This window comes from Rana temporaria, chromosome 5 (genome assembly GCF_905171775.1).
Source record: "Rana temporaria chromosome 5, aRanTem1.1, whole genome shotgun sequence".
Lineage (NCBI taxonomy): Eukaryota > Metazoa > Chordata > Amphibia > Anura > Ranidae > Rana > Rana temporaria.
The window spans coordinates 158,156,591-158,181,306 of NC_053493.1; the positions used below are offsets into that span (position 1 = coordinate 158,156,591).

Below are 24,716 nucleotides of genomic sequence, written 5' to 3' on the forward strand. Positions count from 1 at the left end.
ACCAACCAATGCTGCAGCTCACAAACAACCTCCAAATCTCCAAATGGTGTGCCTAAAAGTAGATGGTTTGATGTATGTGTTGAAGTGACCCAATTGTGGTCAAAAGGCAAGGCCAAAAAAGGAATATCCAGAAGAGGAAAAATAAAAAAAAGCACATAGCGTAATACTGTATTACGAGCTGTATTTTAATGCAGGTAGGAACACTTACATTATATGGTGAAATAAAAGCTGATCAGATAAAAAGGAACATATGTTCCTCAGGGTTCAATCTCTCCAGTAAGCCTCTTTTCAGTTGGTGAGGGCTTCTTCTCTTCTTGGTTTTTCACGTTTCACGTTTTGAATTATCGGAGCACCATCACTTAAATATTCATTTTGGTCTATCACCCATTCTATAGAGACTTTGCATGTTTAATGTTTGCATGTTTAATTAACATATGTATTCACAGATTTATAATATATACTATTCATGTAGTACAGGGGTGTCCAAACTCAAAGGGGGCCAGATTTGATGAGGTGAACGTGCTTGAGGGCCGACCATTTTTCCTGACATTCTGTGAACCATTAAAATTCAGTCTAAGTGTGTTAGTTTGAGTACTAATACACTGCTCAATAAGAATTCTCCTGCCTGTGTGTGGTGAAGAGATGAGCTTGGGCATGTTATTAGGATATACCGTATTTATCGGTGTATAACACACACCTTCACTTTAAGAGGGAAGATTCAGGGAAAAATCTTACATTTTAAATAAAGAACTGTAAAGCAAAATAAGTGTCCATTAATGCAGTCTCACAAGTGCCATAAATGCAGCACCCCCTGTTGTCCAGAATGCAGCACCCCCCTTGCCCTGAATGCAGCACCCCCCTTGCCCTGAATGCAGCACCCCCTTGCCCTGAATGCAGCACCCCCTTGCCCTGAATGCAGCACCCCCCCTTGCCCTGAATGCAGCACCCCCCCTTGCCCTGAATGCAGCACCCCCCCTTGCCCTGAATGCAGCACCCCCCCTTGCCCTGAATGCAGCACCCCCCCTTGCCCTGAATGCAGCACCCCCCCTTGCCCTGAATGCAGCACCCCCCTTGCCCTGAATGCAGCACCCCCCTTGTTCTGAATGGAGCACCCCCTTGCCCTGAATGGAGCACCCCCCTGCCCTGAATGCAGCACCCCCATTGACATGAATGCAGACTCACCATTGCCATCAGCCTGATTCATGTTCATTAAGGATGAGCTCTGGCGTGTTCGCATAGAACACGTGCAGAGTCCGCCAGGAAGTGTGCACTGCGCTAACAGCCAGGGAGACTTTTCACGATCCCTGCAGCCGAGCATCGGGACAATGTCTCCCTAGCTGTGATTAGCACAGCGCCGTGCACACTTCCTGGCGGGCTCTGCACGTGTTCTATGCGAACACGCCAGAGCTCATTCCTAATGTCCATCTGCAGCCTTGGAGGAGACAGGGAGGGGTCGGGATGAGCGCCTACAGACATACAGGGGAAACTCCTGTTTTATCGGCGGCCTCTTTAATAGAAAGGACAGAACAATCATCCAATGGCAGCACAGGAGACGGGACTTTCTTTTACAGAGGTCGCCGTGTAAACAGGAAATACTCCTGTGTACATGGCACTCGTCCCGCCTCCTCCCTGTCTCCTCCAAGGCAGCCAGCATGTATTTCTTTTGTGGCCCCTAGCGCTCGGGGATTCGTTGGAGGCCACAAAAGATATACAAGTCGTGGGCCGCGATTGGACCGCGGGCTGGACTTTGGACATGCCTGATGTAGTATGTTCATCAATTGTTTTTAATTTAGCGCTACACTTTATGTTTTGGATATTCTCAAGGTGTCAAAACGCAAGCAATTTCTTTATCGTACATCACGGGACACAGAGCAGCATAGCCATTACATATGGGTTATATAGTGGACCTTCAGGTGATGGACACTGGCACTCTCCGACAGGAAGTTCCCTCCCTATATAACCCCCACCCATAGTGGGAGTACCTCAGTTTTTTCGCCAGTGTCTTAGGAGTTGGTGCACGTTGAAGGTTGTGCCTGCAGTTTGTCCTTGGGACCAAGGCCAGCCGACCGGATCCGTCCAAGGTGCTTCATAGCCAAAGTGGACGGTACCCGGGCCCCAATTCGTGGATGGGGTTTTGCCTATAATGCCTCTCCTTGGAGGGCTGGACTCTGGGTTCCAGGACTGGGTTTTTAACCTATGGATACCTGCTGCCAGTAGTGCTGTATAGGTCCAGGTGTGTGGTGTTCCTGACTTGGACCCCGGTCCCTGAAGGTCTATGACCATACCCACGGTGAAGGGGGAAGATTGGGCCTCTTGCTTGAGCAATACCCTGCGGCATGGAAAAGGTAAGCAGGGGGCCTACGGAACTTGGTTTGTCAGTAGGCCCCCCACAGGGGACTCTGGGGTAAGCCTTTTTTTTATGCCTCTGTGCATGGGCTAAAAGAGAAACCACAAAGTCTGCATGACTGTATGGCTCAGACACCCAGGTATACTGTTCCTCTGGCTGGGCTAGTAGACTGCTGCTGCTGCTACAAAGGGTGGTTTTGCTCCATGAGATTGTAAAGGGGCATGTCAGGATTATAAGACTTACTTCCTGGTTGTCTGTGTGTGCTTCCAGCAGCTCCTGGGCTCCTCTCCCCACATGGCTTCCTGCTTCCTCAGAGCGGCGTCGGGAGCGCGCGTGCGCACGCACTGTTATAGACGGCGGGGCGCGCCGACGCTGCGTGGAGGGGGCGGGGGACGCCCGGGGAGTCCCCTCCCCTCTGTACATCAGAGGGGAAAACTCTATTTAGCCTGTCAGTCTGCTGTAGGCTGTGAAGGGACACGGAGCAGCGATGCTGAGCAGGATAGGTTTGCCTATGATTATGCTGACACAGTGACACCTAGTGGCCGTTTTTTTGTACACACCTTACTGAAGAGCTGTTTAAGCTCATATTTTCTCTAGAAAGCCGGTGTACTAAGTAGCAGTCAGAGTACCTTTATTATTAGGTGCTCTCCTAGCCCAGCATTAAGGGAAGCAATATTAGGATGTGATTAAGCCCTTGGGGCACAATATTGTTATCTCTTGTTAGGTTTTGGGAAGTTTAGTTTTTGTCTAAACATTACCCTAGCCTAATTTTTTCCTCATTTATTTAAATGTGTGTTTTTCTCCAGCTATTACAGTTGGTTGTATATTAGCGGAGTATCTCAGATTTGTTTATTATGGCTCCTAAGGGTGCAGGGAACACTAAAAATGCTAAAGGTGTTAAAAAGCCAAAGGGTTCCCCATCGGGCTCTGAGGATATTCCCCAAATTCCAGCTGCCCCTACCTCCCCGGAGGATCTGGAGGTTGCTGCCCTGGGTGAGCCATCGGGGTTGCTAGGTGCTACGGCTGGCCCTATTCAACCAACTCCTTCCTATGTCACGGAAGAGATGTTAGCCTCCACCTTGGGTGGATTTGAAAAAAGGATGGCCGCTTTTATTACGGCCTCTTTTTCCGGGAAGAAGCGGGCTAGGTCCCCGTCTCCCAGGTTTGAATCTCCTGAGGAAGATGTCCTTTCCACTGAGGAATTGGAAGATACAGGAGACCAGGCCGAGGATCACCTGGACCATTTAGGTTCTGAAGATTCTACTATAGAAGAACCTTTTTCAGCTTCTCACGCAGAAAAACTGTGGGTTCAGTCCTTAACGGATATGGTGCGGTCAGCTTTTAAGATGCCTTTGCCTCAGCCTCTGGCTTCCGCTGTGTCCTCATTGGGCTCCCTAAAGGCGCCCCAATCCAACTTGGTGTTTCCGGTTCATCCTTTGTTAAAGGACCTGATATTTCAGGACTGGGTTAAGCCAGACAGGATTTTTTTGCCTCCTAAAAAGTTCGCAGTTATGTACCCCTTAGAGGAGGAGTTTTCAAAAAAAATGGGCTGTCCCCACTGTTGACGCAGCCATATCATGTGTCAATAAAGCTTTAACGTGTCCAGTGGACAATATTCACATATTCAAAGATCCTGTGGATAAAAGACTTGAGACCTTACTGAAGGCATCCTTTGCCACAGCGGGGGCAGTGGTCCAGCCAGCCGTAGCTGCCATTGGCGTCTGCCAGGCTTTAAAGGACCAGGCAAAGCAGGCCCTAAAGGACCTCCCGGCTCAACAGGCTCAGGACTTGGCTGACCTACCTAGAGCTTTATGTTTCGCGGTAGACGCTATCAAGGATTCAATCCAACAGGCGTCCCGCCTATCTCTGTTTCTGGTTCACATGAGGAGATTACTTTGGTTAAAAAACTGGTCTGCAGAAACCCCCTGCAAGAAGCTCCTTACAGGATTCTCCTTTCAGGGAGAGAGATTGTTTGGAGAAGATCTTGACAAATATATACAAAAGATCTCTAGTGGTAAGAGCACCCTCTTGCCGGTTAAGAAAAGGTTCCGGGGTCCCTCTTTTAAGCGTCCAACCTCTCCAGTCCCAGGGCCCTCATTCTCTAGGCAGTATCGACGGCCTCCTGGACGCGCAGCTGCAAACAGGCCACAGGGGCAAGCTGCAGGGAACAAGAGACCATGGAACCGTAAGCCGGTTAAAGCTGCCCCTAAGGCAGCCTTGTGAAGGGGCGCCCCCACTCTCTCGGGTGGGGGGAAGACTCCGGTTCTTCTCGGAGTTGTGGGGGGCCAAAGTTACCGACCAATGGGTTCTGTCCTCAGTGACTCAGGGATACAAGCTGGAGTTTCGGGAGTTCCCCCCTCCTCACTTTCAAGCGTCAAGACTTCCAGGCGACCCTCAAAAGCAGGCATCGCTTCTGTCCGCCCTAGAGCGACTCCTATCTCAAGAAGTGATTATGGAAGTACCAGCAGGGGAGCAAGGACAAGGGTTTTACTCAAACCTCTTCATTGTCCCAAAGCCAAACGGCGACGTCAGGCCTATTCTGGACCTAAAGTCATTAAACCGCTTTTTAAGAGTTCGGTCCTTTCGAATGGAGTCCATTCGCTCGGTGGTGGCCGCCCTTCAAGGAAGGGAGTTCATGGCCTCCATCGATATAAAGGACGCGTACCTGCATGTTCCGATTTTCCCAGGCCATTACAGGTTCCTGCGTTTTGCCCTAAACTATCGTCATTTTCAGTTCGTGGCCCTTCCGTTCGGACTAGCCACGGCCCCTCGGGTTTTTACGAAAATCCTGGCCCCTGTGTTAGCCATCCTAAGGGAACAGGGCATTCTGGTCATGGCCTACTTAGACGACCTTCTGGTAGTCGACCACTCAGCGGCCGGCTTAAATCGGGCAGTGTTGCTAGTAGTAAACTGCCTAGAGCCCACAAGAAGGTTGGAGTATCTAAGTCTAATTTTAGATACAAGACGACAACGGATCTTCCTGCCCCAGTCCAGAGTAGACTCGATAAGGGAGTTAATCCAGATAGTCCTAAGCAGCACAAGGCCATCTATACGCCTCTGCATGCGCCTGTTGGGAAAGCTAGTGGCCACCTTCGAGGCAGTGCCCTATGCCCAGATCCATTCTCGGAGGCTACAGAGAGCAATTCTCACGGCCTGGGACAAAAGACTCCAGGCCTTGGATCTTCCCATTTCTCTTCCCTATGCGGTAAGGCAGAGTCTGTGTTGGTGGCTAGTCACAAAAAATCTTCTGAAAGGAAGATCGTTCAGTCCCCCCTCATGGAGGATAGTAACCACGGATGCCAGCCTATCGGGCTGGGGTGCAGTCCTAGACGATTTAACCCCACAGGGGAAATGGTCAAGGGCAGAATCAGCCCTACCCATAAATGTCTTAGAGATCCGAGCAACTCGGTTGGCTCTTTTGGGCTGGACGGAGATTCTGCAGGGCTCCCCAGTAAGGGTACAATCCGACAATGCCACTGCCGTGGCTTATATAAACCACCAGGGCGGCACCAGGAGTCAGGCAGCCCAGAGGGAGGTAGATCGGATCTTTTCATGGGCAGAAGCCCATGTCCCCTGCATCTCAGCTATCTTTATCCCCGGGGTGGACAATTGGCAAGCGGACTTCCTCAGCCGCCAACAGATGTCCCCAGGGGAGTGGTTTCTCCACCCCGAAGTGTTCCAGGACATCTGCCGGAAGTGGGGTACTCCGGAGGTGGACGTTATGGCGTCCAGATTCAATGCCAAAGTAGCAAAGTTTGTCTCTCGAACGAGGGATCCATTGGCCTGCGGGACGGATGCCTTGGTGTGCCCTTGGCATCAGTTTGCGCTAATCTATGCCTTCCCTCCAATACGGATGCTACCCCGTCTTCTTCACAAAATTCAAAGGGAACGCAAGCCAGCGATTCTAGTGGCCCCAGCGTGGCCCCGAAGACCTTGGTACTCCTTGATAAAAAGGATGACGGTAGAGGAGCCTTGGGTCCTCCCTCTACGTCCGGACCTCCTCTCACAAGGGCCATTCTACCATCCTGCCTTACAGGCCCTAAATTTAACGGCCTGGCGGCTGAGTCCCTGATTCTCAGAAACAGAGGCCTTTCAGGGCAGGTCGTTTCCACCCTTATAAGCGCAAGAAAACCAGTTTCCAGGTTAATATACTATAGGGTGTGGAAGGCCTATATTACCTGGTGTGAGACCAGGAAATGGGATCCCCGCAAATATACCATTGGGAGAATCCTGGAGTTTTTACAGTTGGGAGTGGAAAAAGGTTTGGCGGTCAGCACAATCAAGGGGCAGGTGTCTGCCTTGTCGGTCTTCTTCCAGAGACCTTTGGCTGCCCATTCTTTAATGAAATCCTTTTTACAAGGTGTTATTCGGGTGAATCCCCCGATTAAAGCTCCCCTGTATCCTTGGGATCTAAATTTGGTTCTATCGGCCTTGCAAAGGCAGCCCTTTGAGCCCTTGTCCGCGATCCCTTTGGTCCTTTTGACTAGGAAACTAGTGTTTCTGGTGGCCATGGCATCCGCCAGAAGAGTGTCGGAGTTGGCAGCCTTGTCATGTAAGGCACCTTATTTATTACTGCATAAGGACAGGGTCGTTTTGCGGCCGCTTCCGTCCTTCCTGCCTAAGGTGGTGTCTAATTTTCACCTTAATCAAGATGTGATTCTTCCATCATTTTTTCCAAAACCTTCTTCTAAGGAAGAGAGGTTACTACATTCCTTGGATGTAGTTAGAGCTGTAAAGATTTACTTGGAAGCTACAGCCCAGATTCGTAAGACGGACGTCTTATTCATTCTGCCAGAAGGGCCCAAGAAGGGCCAGGCAGCGTCTAAAGCCACTATTTCTAAGTGGATTAGGCAGACAATTATACAGGCCTATGGCCTGAAGGGGAAGAGTCCACCCTTATCGGTTAAGGCTCATTCCACTAGAGCTGTGAGTGCCTCTTGGGCAGCGTATCACCAGGTCTCTATGGCTCAGGTCTGCAGGGCAGCGACCTGGTAGTCTGTCCACACATTTGCAAAGTTTTATCAAATGGACGTTAGGAGAAACGCTGATTCAGCTTTTGGGCAGGCGGTCCTCCCGGCCGCAATTTAACCTCCTCCTGTCCGGTGGCACCTCCTGTTTGGTTTTTTTCTGGTTGTCTCCCTCCCCTCATGGAGCATTGCTTGGGGACATCCCATATGTAATGGCTATGCTGCTCTGTGTCCCGTGATGTACGATAAAGAAAAAGGGATTTTTAATAACAGCTTACCTGTAAAATCCTTTTCTTGTAGTACATCACGGGACACAGAGCTCCCACCCCTCTTATGGGGAATTTTGGGATGCATATTGCTTGCTACAAAACTGAGGTACTCCCACTATGGGTGGGGGTTATATAGGGAGGGAACTTCCTGTCGGAGAGTGCCAGTGTCCATCACCTGAAGGTCCACTATATAACCCATATGTAATGGCTATGCTGCTCTGTGTCCCGTGATGTACTACAAGAAAAGGATTTTACAGGTAAGCTGTTATTAAAAATCCCTTTTTTAAATATTTTTCAAAACTCCTAAGGTACACCTGCAAATCTCATGCGGCATACTAGTGTGCAATGGCACACCATTTGAGAATCAATGGTTTAGAGATATACTATGAGCCCAGATTCAGCCAAATGCAGCAAAGTTGATTGACAGGACTTCACAGTACAGATGGACAATGATCCAAAACGCACTGCAAAAGCAACCCAGGAGTTTGAAGGAAAAGTGGAATATTCTGCAATGGCCGAGTCAGTCACCTGATCTCAACCCAATTGAGCATGCATTTCACTTGCTGAAGGCAAAACGGAAGGCAAAACTGAAGGCAGAAAGACCTAAAAAAAATAAACAAAGAACAACTGAAGACAACTGCAGTTAGAGCCTTTCAAAGCATTAGAAAGGAGAAAACAGTCTTTGGTAGTGTCCATGGGTTCCAGACGTAAGGCAATCATTGTCAGTAAAGGATTCTCAACAAAATATTACAAAATAAACATTTTATTTATGATTATATTTGTCCAATTACATTTGAGCCCCTGAAAATAGGGGGGATTGTGTATAAAAATTGTTGCAATTCCTAAAATTTGTACTTGCTATTAATGTTCAACCTCTTGAATTAAAGCTGAAAGTCTGCACTTAGATTATTTTGTTTTATTCTGGTGGCATTCAGAGCCAAAAGTATGAAAATTGTGCCTGTCCAAATATATATTGACCTAACTGTATACAGGCAGTCCCCGAGTTAATAACACAATAAGGACTGTATGTTTGTTCGTAAATGGAATTTGTTCGTAATTCAGAACACTGCTTTTTGTAAGTGTAACTTCCGCCTGTGCATGGATGTGGGATGTTCTGGGCGCTTGTTATGTCATCTGGGGCTCTTCTGGCCATGCAGTGCATGTAGTACTGCAGTGTGTGATGTGTCCAGAGGTGCTCGGAGGTATTCAGGACCAGCGTGGAGCACAAGTGGTTGGCATTTGATGCTGTTCGTAAGTAGGAGTCATTCATAACTCGGGTGTTCATAATGCGGGGACTGCCTGTATATAAATATTATATGTATGTAAAAAAGCAACATACGACGCACACCGCCTTCATCAATAACTGCCATTTCACTATCCACTACTACACTGTAGGAGGGGACCCCGTGTCATTCAATCCAGTATATTACGTTACTTTTACTTATGGGTTGTTAGGTGATGTGGTCTTTGTTATTCAGTGTCATTGTCATGAATAGTTATGCTATGCTATTCATTGTGAATTATTTTTTAAATTGTATTGTATAATTTTTTAATAAAGCTTAAGAATTTTTTATCTAGTCGTGTTGTGCCCATAAAGTCCATCTGCCAATTCACCCATTCCAATCAAATACATTTTCGGAACGTGGCACTGTATATAATTCATCATATCCCCAGTACCACTCTGGGATGATATGACCTCCATTTATTCATGTATGTAAAAAAGACAACTAGTATAGATTCACATGTGATTAACATAATTGTCTGGTTATATATGCTGTGTCCTGAGCATTGTATGACTTTGTTTTTCAGTGTAGTTATGTGAATTCAATATGCAAAACTTTGTGTTTTTGTGTTTATAGATTAAGGATGCAGCATTCTTCTACAAAAAAGCACAGGATCATAAACTTGCTGCTGAGTTGTATGAGCAGGCTGGGGAATATGAAGCAGCACTGAACTTGTACTACCGAGAAAAAATGTATGAAGAAGCTGTTTATGTTATTGACAGGTATACAAACTTGAAATCTTTATATAACACTACCATTACTGTTTTGTGCTTAGTTTATCTCTGTTTTCATGTTCTTTACGTGTTCCATTGTTTTTAACCTTAACATTTATTTAATGTGCTTTTAGACGCCAAAAGATGTACCCCAGTGCACCATTACGGATAACTGAAAAAAAGTTCTGTTTGGAAGCAGCTGCAAACTTCTTCAGAAATAGTAATCTCAATAAAATGACTGAAATGCTCTCTAAACTTGATGTCGAAGATCAGTTGGTCTTCCTGAGGAATCGAAAATGTTGGACTGAAGCTGCAGAATTGCTCAAGAGTAACAATAGATGTGAAGAAGCAGCATCTCTCATGAGAGAACATGGGAAGTTGTTAGAGGCCGCAAACCTAACAAGAAGAAGAGAATTTCGAGCATCGTGTTTGCTTGCAGCAGCACGACGCAGCCTGGCAAATAATCAAGACCCTGATGAGACACTTTTTGAGGCTTTATGCATTTTTAATGATACAAACAACAAAGTTGAAGCTGCAGAAGCTATTCTTATTCAAGGAATCTTGGAAAATAGCTTTTACAAAATAAAAAATTCATTTCATGAATTTAGGAATGCCTATCACCATGCAGGTGTAGTTGAATCACTCTTTCATGCATTAACCTGTGAAGAATCACATCCAAAACTGCTGTTCATGGCTTCATGTGGATTAGAGCTTCTGCTACAACTAGTAAAATCGCTCAAGGAAACAAGAACCAATGCAGACAGGGAAATGGTAAAGTCCTGCCTAGATTTTTATGGAGTTGTGCAGTTGGAAGAACAACAGTGCTCTATTCTGGAACATGAGGGGGCAAGATTTTCTCAGATTGAAACAGAGCAGGGTAGTGAACATACAGAGCTGAAGGATGTTAAGCTATTGCTGGTAAAACACCTTTTAAAAAGGCTACACAAAATTTCTACCAAGATTCTTGAAAAGGGTTGTGCTGGTATCTGTAGCAATTTCATTGTAGGTCTGGTGTGTGATGATGAGAACTGCTCAAATGCCCACCAGCCTCTACAGCATTTCAACTTGAAAGATTTGTTGAGGTGCAAGATGAATTTAATAACTATCTCTGGATTGTTAATTGAAGCACAGAAGCTCAGTTACGACTTGTCTGAAGAGTTCCAAACAACTGGTAAGACTTATGGATTTAAATACTGTGAGTCTCTTTTAAACTCTGTGTTTGCTAAACATTTCCATATGCGTATCCTTTTCGAAAATCCCAGAAAGTGCAGTGAGATCTTATTCAACATTTCAGTGCCAGCTAAAACAATGCTAACCATGTTTCTTAAATCACTTTTGATACAAAGTAAACGAGATCGAAGAGAATCAACCGACCTTTGGATACAAATAATGCAGATTTGTAGCTTATTATCACAATATCCAGATGTTCTGCAACGCTACCTACATGAAGAAGAGGTACAATATGAAAGTGAATATGAAAAACAGAACAAAGTGAATGATTCACAAGGAGATGGCAAAAGAGTTCGATATTTAGAGGGCAGGCAAGGTATGTTAAAACCTGATACCTCTGGTGACTTGTCACAAATGCCTCACGTCCATTTTTTTAGGCTACTGCAAGCTTCTGTGGATGAACTGTACATCAACAAAAATCCAGATGGATGCAAAAGATATTTTTACAGATTTATGAATTTTGTAGTGAAGAAATGTATTGAACCTTTCATACCCAACATTGGAAATACTGTGATGTTGCTAGAATTCCAGTTGATTTTCTGCTGTGCAGTACTGATGAGATTTTCTACTTGTACTGTGCTGCTTCCAAAGAGTTACATTTCCATTCTCCACTTCTGGGAAACCTTGTTTAGAAAGAAAAATTCACTGAAGGACACATATTCAATTTTGTGGGAATATAGACCCAAGGATGTAGGTCGGCTTACAGCACACTTCCAGTATCATCTTACTTATCTTGCTTCTGTCCTTTGTGGTCATGCAAATGCTGAGTTCAATGTTCTTTTAGATGCTTTTAAATGTGTGGATTACATTTCTTCGGGAGAAGCTGAAAGAAGCCTGGTGTTTTACTTGGTAATGATGGTGAACCTTCAGGGTGTTGTCAGTGAAAAAGCAAAGCCAATACTTAGAAAGAATATCCCACAACTACAGAAGAATATTAAAGATCTTCAAAAGGAATTTCCACTGCTAATTCCTGGACGATTAGTCAGTGCTGTGGACAGAGTGACCTCAACTGATAAGGAAGAAGATCTAATCGACCTTCTTCAGAATTTACTGGAACAGCGTGATGATGAGCGCCTAGTAGAATGCTCATGGAGATGGGACACAAACTATGTCAAAGGGCACATTCGTGGTATTTTCTTTGATGACAAATTCAAGTATAGAAAACATGGCAGTTTTCAGCAAAAGGTACATGATTTCAAGCCTACTTACATGGAGCCTGAACAAGACTTTGAAGATGAGAAAGCTGATCTATTGGTAACTGTGGCTGCTCAAGTACGGAAACAAACGGCTCGTCGAAAAATAAATATGCTGTTTCTTTTTGCATGCATCTATACAAAGTGGAAAAAAGCTTGCAGAAACAAGTTGCAAAAACACATGGAAGAATCTATTCCAGACAATTTTAAAATTGCAAATGTTGACAAAACTCAGTGTGACTTGTGTGGAGTAAAATTTTCTAAAGCAGTGGGGGTTTCTGACCCATCTGAAATAGAAGATGACTTGGAAGAAGTTGCAGCTTCAACCATGACACCTATTGAACTGGAAATCCCTAGGATACAGAGCTTAAATGAAGGTTATGAAGATCACATACTCCTTGAAAAACATAGACAGCAAAGCAAAGCTTATGAGCAATATCTTCTTTTTTTTAAATTTGAAGTGGATGTGGTGATCAATGAAGCAAAGTCTCTTGTTCAAACAATGGACACAAAATCAAAAACAAAACTAACATCACATGAGGAGTTTCATCTTGTACAGACTAAGATTGAGAACAAAATGAAAATTGTTGCTGATTTGGTGGAACATATCTATGAGCACAAAACCTGGTCTCAAGGTAAGATCTCATTAGGGTTTGTGTATTTTGTATGTATTGGTCTCCTCTTTACTTAGGCTTTAGTTTTCTCCCAAGATTCAGATACACGGTTCAAGGATACCTCTGACTATTATGGCCCATGGACATAGTTTGTAAGCTCCTGATTGACAGGGACTGATTTCAATGCATAATTCTATGCAGGGCTTTTCTTTCTGGCGGGGCTCGACAAAACTGCGTTCTAGCATGTCCGCTAATGGACACTGGAAGTGCTGCAAGTAGAACAATTTTTTAATTGAACTGTTTCACTGTGAGCACTGATGCCGCTGGCCATTGAGTGAGCAAGCAGGCAAGCTGCATTTTCCAACACTGCTTTTGTACTTCCAGCCAGTGGCTGCAGCAGCCCTGTAATGATATTCAGCTATCATCCTCCCTTCATAGGATAGCCTTATCTCTGTTTTACCCACTCAAGTGCATTTTGCTGTATGGCTCACAGCATGTGTGCACAAGCCCTTAAAGTGATACTAAACACACGGGCAGATCCTCAAAGATCTGCACCGGCGCAGCGTATCTGAGATACACTACGCCGCCGTAACTTACCTGGCTTTGGTTTGAATCCAGAAAGAATTTGCGCCGTAAGTTACGGCGGCGTAGTGTATTTCTCGCAGCGTAAGGGCACGGAATTCAAATGCGGCGAGTAGGGGGCGTGTTTCATTTAAATGAAGCGTGTCCCTGCGCCAAACGAACTGCGCATGCCCCGTCCGTCAAAACTCCCAGGGTGCATTGCTCCAAATGACGTCGCAAGGACGTCATTGTTTTCGTTGTGAACGTAAATGGCGTCCAGCCCTATTCACGGACGACTTAGGCAAACGACGTAAAATTTTCAAAATTATACGCGGGAACGACGGCCATACTTAACATTGAGTACGCCACCAGATAGCAGCTTTAACTATACGCCGGAAAAAGCTTTAACTATACGCGGATTACGACGTGAACGCCACCCAGCGGCCACCGTAAAATTGCATCTTAGATCCGACAGCGTACCAAGTCGGATCTAACACAGATGCCGTCGTATCTTGATTGATGGATACCAAAACAAAGATACGACGTGCAAAATTTGAAATTACGCGGCGTATCAACAGTTAGGCCGCGTAATTTATTTGAGGATCTGCCCCAGACTGTTTAATTTAATTTTGCCCTTCTATTTCTATATATGGATGATGTAACTATTTAAAAAAAATTGAAGTACCTTTTTCCTTATCAATGTTCAAAAGAAAAAAAAGAAAACCGCCTTTGGATACAGAGTAAAATAATTATTATCAATAAACTGTTACAAATATATATTTAAAATCCGATCTAAATTATTTTGTCAATAACCTAGTGTGGTTCAATTTCTGACAGTCACGCCCCTCAAGTCTGTGTCTTAGAATAACTGGGAGGAGAAGCCTCCATCAATCAAGATATAATATTCCACCCCCACTGTGTTTAGCTGGTTAGTGGGTACTGAGAAGAGAGGGAGTGGGCTCTCATTTACCAGTGTATATGTGCCCACATGTGTGACGTCTCATGGGCTGCTCAGATGTGATGAGGACGAAATCGCAGGATCAACCACGTTTTTTGCAAAATACAGAAAACAAATCTCATAGTGAATTAATAAGTTGATGAAGTGGGTTTAGTGACACTCTGGGGCTTATTTACTAAAGGCAAATCCACTTTGCACTACAAGTGCAAAGTGCACATGAAATTGCACTGGAAGTGCAGTGACTGTAGATCTGAGGGGGGACATCAAGAAAAAAAAAACAGCATTTTAGCTTGCACATGATTGGATGATAAAATCAGCAGAGCTTCCCCTCATTTCAGATCTACCCCTCATATTTACAGCGACTGCACTTCCAAGTGCATGTTCAGTGCCATTTTTAAGTGCACTTTGCATTTGTAGTACAAAGTGGATTTGCCTTTCGTAAATAACCCCCTTTGACTCCTTTTTTACCCACCAGTGCAATAGTGCAAAACACTATTAAGTTTGTAAATGCATTGGGCTAGTCTGAGTTCTGAAGATGCAAAAACTGGAGCTCATCTGAGGTCAAAATGTAAATTTTGCAATTAAGGCCTCGTTCAGACAGACATTGCACCCATACTGCGTGCAGGCTGCCTTTATTGTGGCGTTGTTTGCTAAAAGGGGGTGATGTAGGAGCTGGGCAGAATTGGAGACAAGGGGCAGTGCTAGGTGGGTAGGTGCAGAGACAAGTGTAACCAAAAGGAGGGGAATGCGTTCCTGCTCCTATTCACTGCAGGAACTCGGGAAAAGCCCTGATTCTATGCATTTTGTAAATCGCAGCTTTATACTAATGCATTTACCAACAGTTATTTTCCAATATCCAAAGTTCAACTTTCTTTTGATTCCTATGATGGAGAAGACACTCTATAGCAGTTCAGTTGGGTACCCAACACCTTTGTTAGACCTTTTTTGAAAATATTTAGGTAGGGGGTGATTAGTTTTTATTGATGTACATTTGTTACTTCAAGTCAAATCTTTTTCTTTTGCTTATTGTCAAACAAAATGACATAATGTGTGTAATTTTCCTTCCCCCCCAATCTGGTTCTGAATATGCAAACGTGGTGTCATTGTTTGCATTGAATATTCAATGAAGCCGGGGCTTGCACCCGTGTGAGGAGTCTTATATTATTCATTGTGCCTAGAGTTTCCCACCTGGAGCAGCGATTTTCTTTTGCTGTCTACGTGAGGACCGATAAGGCAGGGTCCCCCTGTATCTGATCGTAACCATGAAAAAAAAAAGGGACAATGTTTGTAATGTATTAATTTTACAGTGTAAACTTTAAAAGAAAATTTTGCTAAACATTCAACCACTTAGAACTTAATCCTATGTGGATGACCATTTGTTACATCACATCACAGGACTCACACTTTACTGCCGTTTCTGCCTTCCACCATTTTGCTACAAGAATTTGTAACAGGGCGGTCTACACCCGAGTTGCTGCATACTCCTTGCAGACAATCGTACCCTGTATTCCTCGTCATTTTTCGTGATCAAAAGAGAGCAACAGCTAAACCTCATGTGAACATCTGCTCTGCTGAAGGTCTGTCTACACAACACTAACCCTCAGAATGATGATGCGATTCCCTTACATTGGAGCAGAAACCGATATCCACACCGGTCTCTGCACCTGATTCTTGCTCTTTTTCAGGCACACAACAAGTGGTCAACTTGACAAGAGAAAACAGTTTTCTGTATCTGTGTCACTATTCATCAGACAACTAATGGTGTGTATATATGAGGGGGTGCTAATAATGTTCCGGGTCCCAGGCTTCCGGTTATCATTACTCGGCAGTGGAACACACACTGGTCCCTTGAAGACCTTATGCTATAGAAGAAGTTATGAACTGTAATTTTATAAGGGCTCTTTGATTCAATATCCATTTATATTGTGTTGCACATTTGTTTCAACGAAGTTTGCAGTCCAAGCACATTGCACTTTCTTTTTTTTTTGTATCACAGATGTATAAATTGTTAAAGTGGATGTAAACCCAAATTTTATTTTACTTTTTTTTTTATGTCACAATGTACAGTGTAAGATTTCCTATCATCTGTGCCCAGTCTTGCCACACAGAGTTAATCCAGCTCTGATCAATCCTCTTTTATTGTTCAGTGAAATGAAACGGACTTGCAGAGAAAAACCTTAGTCCGTTCCGCCCCCTTGCTGTGAGTGACAGGTTATTTACATATCTCATGCACTAGCATGAAGACAGGCATTATTTTTCCCACCCCCACTCCTTTTCTGAAGTCATGTGGTTACTTTTCTGGATTTTGACTGGATGTTAGTGACCATAGCAGAATTTAGTGAAAGGAATGGCTTTCCTGTACATTTACTGCTACAGCCCATGTTTTTTTTGTGTGGCGGGAGTCCATTTTAGATTGCACTGAGCTCTATGCTGTGGAGTTTGATGTCTCATCCCCGCCTCCTAGCAGATTTGAAACACCATTTGATCTGTGTTCTTTGGAGGACCCTTATGTGGGAGGGTTTGCTTTATTATTCTGTATCACCTGAGGCTTGTCATTCTAGTAGACTCATGTAAATGTAACTACCACTCTAACTAGACTATTGCTACTCCATAGAATATTATCCACCCCCTTTAAGGTTTTTCAATATGCACATGGCTCCTGTGGAGGATAATCCTATGTTTAAATATTTGGTAGATATGAGGTTAGTGGTCTTCCTTAAGTCAATCAGGCCCTGCCATGAAACCTTCAGTTGTATCTATGGCAGTTTGTCAGACCATTGATGTGTAGGTTATGCACATGGCCCGATTTCTCAGCTGTCTGCAAGGATCCCTCTGTCCATAGTCAAATGGAGCTTTTGCCTTCTGCTACCTTGTGAATGGCATGGTAGACACCCTTAACCAAATTCCTAAGTTGAGTCTTGTCTCGGTATGCACATGCAGGATTCTGTGGCTTACCCTTTAAAGGCAAACACTTGGTTCCTACTTGGATGTACATTTAGATGATCACATGGCATAACAATATTCTCCTCCCCCAAAAGGAAAAGGTTTGCACCCTTACCAGTAGGATGTCTACCTCCTGAAGTTAGGAAGTGTTCTCTTTTTTTTCCTGTCAATTTTCCTAACTCCGGAACAATTTTTTTTGTGAAAGACGTAGCCTTCCAAACCAGCCAAGACTGAAGCTAAAGCCTCTGCACATTGATGGGGAGCCCCAATTTTAAAAGTGGGGAAGGAATGTCTGTTAGTCTTCTGGGCTTACTGGTCCCAGAATGTCTCCAAAGATCTGCTTTTGGCTGTTCTATCAGCTTTTAAGCGCAGCAGTCAGTACCCCTGTACCGCCAGGAGAATGCTTTCAGGGGTACGCAAACCTTTGAAAGGTTAAAAAAAAGAATAGAGAAGTTCAGCCTATTCTTGGGGTACCTGGATCTGATGATTGACACAGATTTGTCAAGAGCTTGTCCCGGGGCAGAAAGGTTCTAGACAAACAGTCTTTTCATACTCCTACCGGGGCCTTTCGGATCCAGAGAAAGCCCTCAGTTCATGCATTTATGACGAACTTTGGTGGCACCTGGTGCCCACTTTCACCCCAGACTGTTGCAACTCCAAATTTTGGCTGTGTGAGACGGACAGATGCAGTCCTTGGACTGCTTAATGTGCCTTAACCCCGGGACCAAACTGTCCCTGATGTGGTGGATTTTCAAGCTGGTACTGAAATTAGTAAAACCTTTTCCTCCACCATTGTTAGGGGTTCTCAAGATGGCGATTGGCCTTATTGGGCTCGGGATCTAAACAACTCATCTGTGCAGAGAACTTGGTCATCAGTGAAGGATCACCTTTCAATCAACATTCTGGAATTTATGGCGATTAAGTTATGCCTTTAATGCTTGACACCCCCTATAGCATGATCGCCGGACAAGAATATAGTCAGTCAATGCCACAGCTGTGGTTTATATCGGTCCTTAAGTAGGCACCAGAAGTTGGGCTACTCTGTAGGAAGCAGTCTTTCTTGAGCAAAACTCATATGCCTGCCCTGTCCACATCCCCAGATGTGGAAAATTGATGGCGAACTTTCTGAGCCGTTGGTGTCTGGATCCAAGGTAATAGGCTGTCCATCCGGAGGCCTTTCAGGTTCTTTGCCAGAAGTTGGGAACACCAGGTGTGAACTCAACAACAAACTGATCAGGTATGTCACCCTTGGGTCTTTTGCAGTGGACTCCCAGATGACACAGTGGGATCAGTTGCATCTGATATATGCCTTTCTGCTCCTCCAGATTCTTTCCTACCCTACTCCACAGGTTCAGGAAGGAGGACATCCATCACTCTAAATTGGCCCAGGAGGACATGGTACTCGCATACTCCGGCAGACATTTCTAAGGCACTTCTGGATTATCCAGACCCTCCTGTCTCAAGGGCCAATGTTTCATCCTGGTCACTGGATTTAATAGCATAGCTGTTGAAGCCATGGTTCTGAGGGACAGGGCTTTTTAGATTGAATCATCCCTACCCTCTTGAAGGCTACAAAGCCGGCTTCTTGTACAGTCTACCATTGCAACTGAAAGATCTACTTTGCTTAATGAAAGTCAAGGAATTTTCTTGTACAAAGGTTTTTTATTAAGAATCAATTCAACAGTACAGCTCATCACATCTATGGTCACAGAGGAGATACACATAAGGTATGGTAGACAAAAGGAAGGCAGATAAAAAGGGGACATATAAATATTGCCCTAACCACTAAATAGAACAATTGGGGGATGTATGTCACCTCCTAAATCTACATCTACATTTTCCTAGAACGCGCTGCATAAAGTAAATGTAGGGAGCGCCCAAATGGGCACTTGCCTACAACGCTTTAACAAACCAACTATATTATGGAGATAAGTTCAAGAGAATACAAAACGGAAACGCAGTATGTTAACCATGTGACCATATCAGCCAGGCTCAAGCCTGGAGGCCTGATGAGGTGGAAGGATGTAAAAAAGAGTAAGGGAAGAAAGAAATGAAAAAGGAGGAAGAAAAGAATGAGTAAGTAGGGGAAAAAAAGACAAGTAGGAATAATATGAGAGAAGGAAAGGAAAAAAAAAGAAATTGGGGGGGGAATCCGTGGGGTGGGGGCAATATTAGATTGATAGAAGCGAGGAGTCGAATCAGGTGGGTTGTATATATGCAACCTAAGGTTGCCTGATCCTGAGAAATTTATTGTGAGTGTCTAAAATTATGGCTGACAACTTTTCATTAATCATAATGTCATTCATACGATGCTTGACCGCCTCAAAGCTAAGAATGGGTGTCTTCCAGGATTTTGCTATGGTCAGTTTAGTTGCAGTAAACAGATGCGAAGCTATCTGGCGTTCGGGATGCAGTAGCTCTAAAATCGGTTTGCATAGGAGAGCTTTAAAAGGGTCCCTTTTCAAGTTAGGTTGAAGTAGGGTGCGGAGAAGAGCATAGACTCTGACCCATAATCTGCAAGCTCTTGGACAGGTCCACCAAATGTGTGCCATGGTACCGGCCTGAGAACATCCCCGGAAGCAAAGAGGAGAATAGGTTGGAATGAAACGACCTAAACTAGCTGGAGTATAATACCATCTGTATAGTAGTTTGTATGCATTCTCCAGAAAAAGATTTTTTTTGGAGTATTTGGATAGAGCAATAGTCATGACCTGCCAATCATCCGGATCAAGCCGCCTCCCAGTGGAGGTGGTAAGGTCTAATCGGTGGTCTTTTAAAGGAAATAATTGCTGCATAGACTAAGGAGATTAAGCCCGAAGATTGGGGCCGGGACCTACAAAGGCTTTCGAAAGGGGTCAAGGTGTATGGAGTAAGTCGGGACTTGATGAGCTGTTGTAAGAAATGGCGAAGCTGTAGGTAACTAAAGTGTTCCCGGATGGGGATATTGTGTGAGGAACGCAGCGCATCAAATGTAATTATCCTGGTGGGGGTAAATAGAGAATGGATATCAACAAAACCGTTATTAGTCCACCAGGAAAACTGTTGCGGGTTATCACAGCTTGACGGGAACAAAGGACACTGAAGGAGGCGGAGTAAGGGAAGTTGAGGAGAAATCGGACCCACCAGTGTTTGGGGGGAAGCCAGGGCAGGGAGGCTAACGGAATCGGATACAAGTCCATGGTGGCCCATAACGGCATTTGATGCTTTGCGTGGAGATGAGACAGTGGGGCTATATTCGCTGCTGTATAGTAAGCTTGAAGATTGGGAACTGATAGGCCACCATTAATCTTGTGGGCGTATAAAACCTGTTTGTTGATTCTGGGTCTAGTGGAACCCCAGACAAATTTCAGGATTTTACATTGGTGAATACGCAGAATATGCGCAGGGACTGGGACCGGCAAAACACGAAAAAGATACAGTATTTTGGGTAAATAAGTCATGTGGACCGCCACAATCCTGCCGAACTAAGATAATGGGAAATGGGACCAGGAGGACAACATATCCGAAAGCTTCCTGAACAGAGGGGGGAAATTGGCCTGGTAAAGTCCCTTATACGTCGGAGTGAGCCTAATCCCCAGATAAGGCAAAGAAGTGAGCCATTGGAAAGAAAATGAATTTTTTAGGGTTGCCAGCTCCAAGGGTGGAAGATTAAGAGACATAGTATTTGATTTGGCAGGATTAACCAATAGTCCTGAGAATAGCACAAAGGTGTCCAGGAGGGAGAACAGGTTAGGTAAGGCGATGTGGGGATTAGTGAGGGACAACAGAATATCATCCGCAAACAATGACATTTTATGAGATACCCGCTATGTCCACTCCCGTTATGTCTGGGTGAGAACGTATCGCCTCCGCTAAGGGTTCCAGGGCTAAGATGAAAAGAAGTGGGGAGAGTGGACATCCCTGCCTGGTCCCCCTCCTGATAGGAAAGAGAGGCGATTCAAAGCCGTAGTACTTTACCTTGGCCTGGGGAGAGTCATATAAAGCCGAGATCCAGCTCAGGAATGAGGTTCCAAAGCCGTAACGGCGAAGTACGGTCATCAGGTATCAAAGGCCTTGTTCATGTCAAGAGACAAGAACATCGTCGCCAAAGATCTGTTGTGTATTATATGTTGGATTTGAAGGAGACCTCTGGTGGCATATTCTGCCTGTCTCCTCGGGACAAAGCCCACTTGGTCCTTTTTGATCAAACGTGGTAAAAAGGAGTTTAAGCGGGTTGGCCAGAATTTTAGTTAAAATTTTCATGTTTATGAGAGAGATCGGCCTAAAGTTGGCCCAAGATGAATGGTCCCGGTCAGGTTTGGGGATCATCACTATATTGGCGGTAAGAAGGGTCGAAGTAAAGGTTTGGCCGCTTTTCACAAAATTAAACATAGAGGTCAAGTGAGGGGCTACCATGTTGGCCATTTTCCTATAGAAAAGCACCGTGAAGCCATCCAGGCCCGGTCTCTTGCCCACTTTCAATTCTGTAATACATTGTAAAACCTCGGAGACCTGTATGTCTCGGTCCATAAGTGACTTATGAGTATCAGACAGGGAGGGTAGTGTCAGGCCTCGTACACACGACAGAGTTTCTCGGCAGAATTCACAGAGAAACTCGGTCAAAACCCGGATTCTGCCGAGAAACTCTGTCGTCTGTACAGTTTTGGCTCGATGGAGCCGCCGAGGAACTCGACGAGAAAATAGAGAACATGTTCTCTATTTTCTCGTTGTCCTCGTTCTTCTATGGGAGAAGCCGGCCCGCCGAGCTCCTCGGCGGCTTCATCCCAAAACTCGACGAGGAACTCGACGTGCCAAGCACGTCAAGTTCCTCTGTCGTGTGTACGGGGCCTCAGACTATCCAGAAAGGTGTCCAATCCGTGGGTGGAGGACCGGATAGGGGGCGAGTATAAAGCAGAAAGGCTGTGTCGGAATTCGTCCAGGACCCGCGTAGGGTTGCCTGTGAACAAATTATGGCGTGTGCAAAAAGTAATGGGGGTGTGGCCTGGAGAGAAGACACGCAACCTGTTGGCCAACGGTTTATTAGGAAATGTGAAAAGGGGGAAAATACTGCGCTAATCTAAAAATATAAAGTGAGCAGCTACACAAACAATATGACAAAAATTGGAATGAAAAAATTATTTTACAAATTGCAAATTAAGCATCAATGTGATGAAAACACAGTGACCTGTGAGTGAGTGTCCATTTGAAACATCAAACACAAAGAAAAACATAAAAACAAAAAGTCCACCAATAGGGGGTGTATGACCACATCCTCATCATTGGAAAAACTTTCTGCACGATAAAATCAGGAGTAGATGGAATACTCTTACCAGATTCTGTGGATCTGCTTGTCAGCGACAACAGATCGTAAACGCATGTAACGACTCCACACGACTCTGCTCTGCTGGACGATGGCACGATGTTAGACTCACCACGGGGTATCCTGATGGATGGCTGTGAGCCTGAACTGGAACCTCACCGTGGGTATACTCGCTCCAACTCCAATTCATGAACCGGGACAGAGGGTCAGCTTGTTGAAACGCCAACTGGTGATGTGAACAGTGGTGTCCACTGATGCAAGGTGCACACAGACGTGGAGTTTGAAAAAAACTTTGTATCCAAGCAAGTCATGCAGGGAAAAGAAAGAAAAACAATGCTCCGGATGGTGCAGGTAAAAGAGGATAGGTTTTATTTTGATAAAACCAAACATATAAAAGTGATCACTTCAGTATAAAAAGAAGGTAAAAGCAATATGGGGTGCAGATATAGCAGGCCCGACGCGTTTCGTCCAAGTGGACTTCAACTGGGGCATCTACCTTCACCCCCATATTGCCACATATATATAGTAAAAATGCCTGGTCACACTGAGTGGGCGGACCAATCAGGCAAGCTCAGTGATTAGCCAATCGGATCGGGCAGTGCTCCTGACCCAAATGGTTATCAATCATCAATCAATTATTCAGGACAGGAAATGGATCAACATAACCTTATCACAAAACATAATAATAAAACAGAAGAAACAGATATTCCGCCATTCCTAGTATATAACCTATATTGTGCTTATATTGATGGATTGGCAAATTAATAGGTTACTTTAAACATAAACCAGAGGGAAGGGGGGTGGGGAGTGGAAAGGGGTGTTGACCACCTGTATCAAGATTGCCCTCAATGCTCGCCACCTTTTTGTTCTATCCCCCCTATGGTGAATCTTCATTTAAAGCCAGGCTGGCTTATAACGATGCAGGAAACATCAAAAATGAACTGTCTGGGGACACAAGCCAGAGCGCCGCTCGATCCTCCATGCAGCGCAAGTCTGGCGTCCCCAGACGTCCAGGAACCACCCTGGAACGCAGCGCCCTTGTGTGAGTCGCGCCGCGCATGACGTCATCGCGCGACGCGAAAGCACATGACGCTTGGTGGCCAATAGGAGCGCGGCATGTCCGGCGTACGGATCTAACTCCAAAACGCCGCACGTCCGCGCTCATCAAGGCCCAGTCATGTCTCGATGTACTGGCAATACTGCCAGGCACTCTGCAGACAGGACAGATGGTTGACAAAAAGGGGGAGTTTGCTTTGTATCTATGGCCAGTAGAATAGCCACCCCTATGCGCTCCTGGTTTGAAGCACACAAGGGGAGTCAAAGGGGGAATGTCGCCCTCAAGGGGGGAAAAAAGGGCAACACAGCACCAAGACACATTAAACACAAGCAAAAAGTACTTTATAACATAAAAAATTATACATAAATCTATGCACTGAAAACGTATAACTAGAAAAAACTGAAGACAGAACATGGTTCCTGAATCCATTGAGGGTCCCAGTTGAATAGGAAAAAAATATATCTATAATTTACCTTACGGTTTATTAGGTTTATTCTCTTTGACATACCACTTCTGGTGAGCCCAGCGAAGAGTTCGTTCCGCCTTGTCCGTCAAACATAAGTCCTACTCCGTACGGGCCTGGTCCAGTAGCTTGCGGTTAGCAGGAGTAGGGGATTGTTTAAAAGACGCTGATAGTGATTCTAAGTGTGTCTCCAGGGTTCGCCGAGTCATCTGGCGTTCCCTATTACGCTTAGACGTCAGTTGAATCACACGTCCCCCAAGAACTGCTTTGTATGCCTCCCAAAGGGTCACCGGAGAAGAAAGAGAACCTATATTAAGGTAAAAGTAGTCTACAGAAGCTTGGTGAAGGTTCTTTAGTATCTCCTTTAAAGGACAGAAGAGAGTCATTCATGACCCAGGGGGAATATTGAGGTTTACAGAGCAAGGAGTGGCAAACAACCATGACAGGGTCATGGTCAGACCATGGAGCTGCTAGGATAGAGGTGGAGACGATTACAGGAAGATGTTTCCTGGACACAAACAGATGTGATCGATACGGGAGTGTGAGCGATGGGGATGGGAGTAATGAGTGTAGTCCCTACCCAGGGGGTGAAGTTCTCTCCAGACGTCCACCAGGTCATGACTTCGCAGGGAGCATAAGAACTTTTGAGCATCTGGAGAAGGTGCTTTACTCTCCGCGGGGAACTTGTCAAGCGCAGGATTCAGAGTCACATTAGAGTCTCCTGCCAGGAGGAGAGTGCCCCTTTGGTGGGCCTTCAGCAAGAAGCAGACATGGGTCAGGAAGGGCCCTGGGTTTACGTTTGGAGCATAGTATAAGTCG

At 45.0% G+C, this 24,716-nt stretch overlaps 1 protein-coding gene across 1 annotated transcript in view; it reads left to right on the top strand.

Annotated features, from left to right (window-relative positions):
- The window catches only part of TRANK1 (tetratricopeptide repeat and ankyrin repeat containing 1), a 207,117-nt gene that overhangs the window by 161,635 nt on the left and 20,766 nt on the right, over positions 1-24,716 (top strand). Inside the window, 2 exon segments of the mRNA XM_040354425.1 lie at positions 9,443-9,588; positions 9,714-12,637. Of these exon segments, the coding sequence (XP_040210359.1) occupies positions 9,443-9,588; positions 9,714-12,637 (3,070 nt within the window).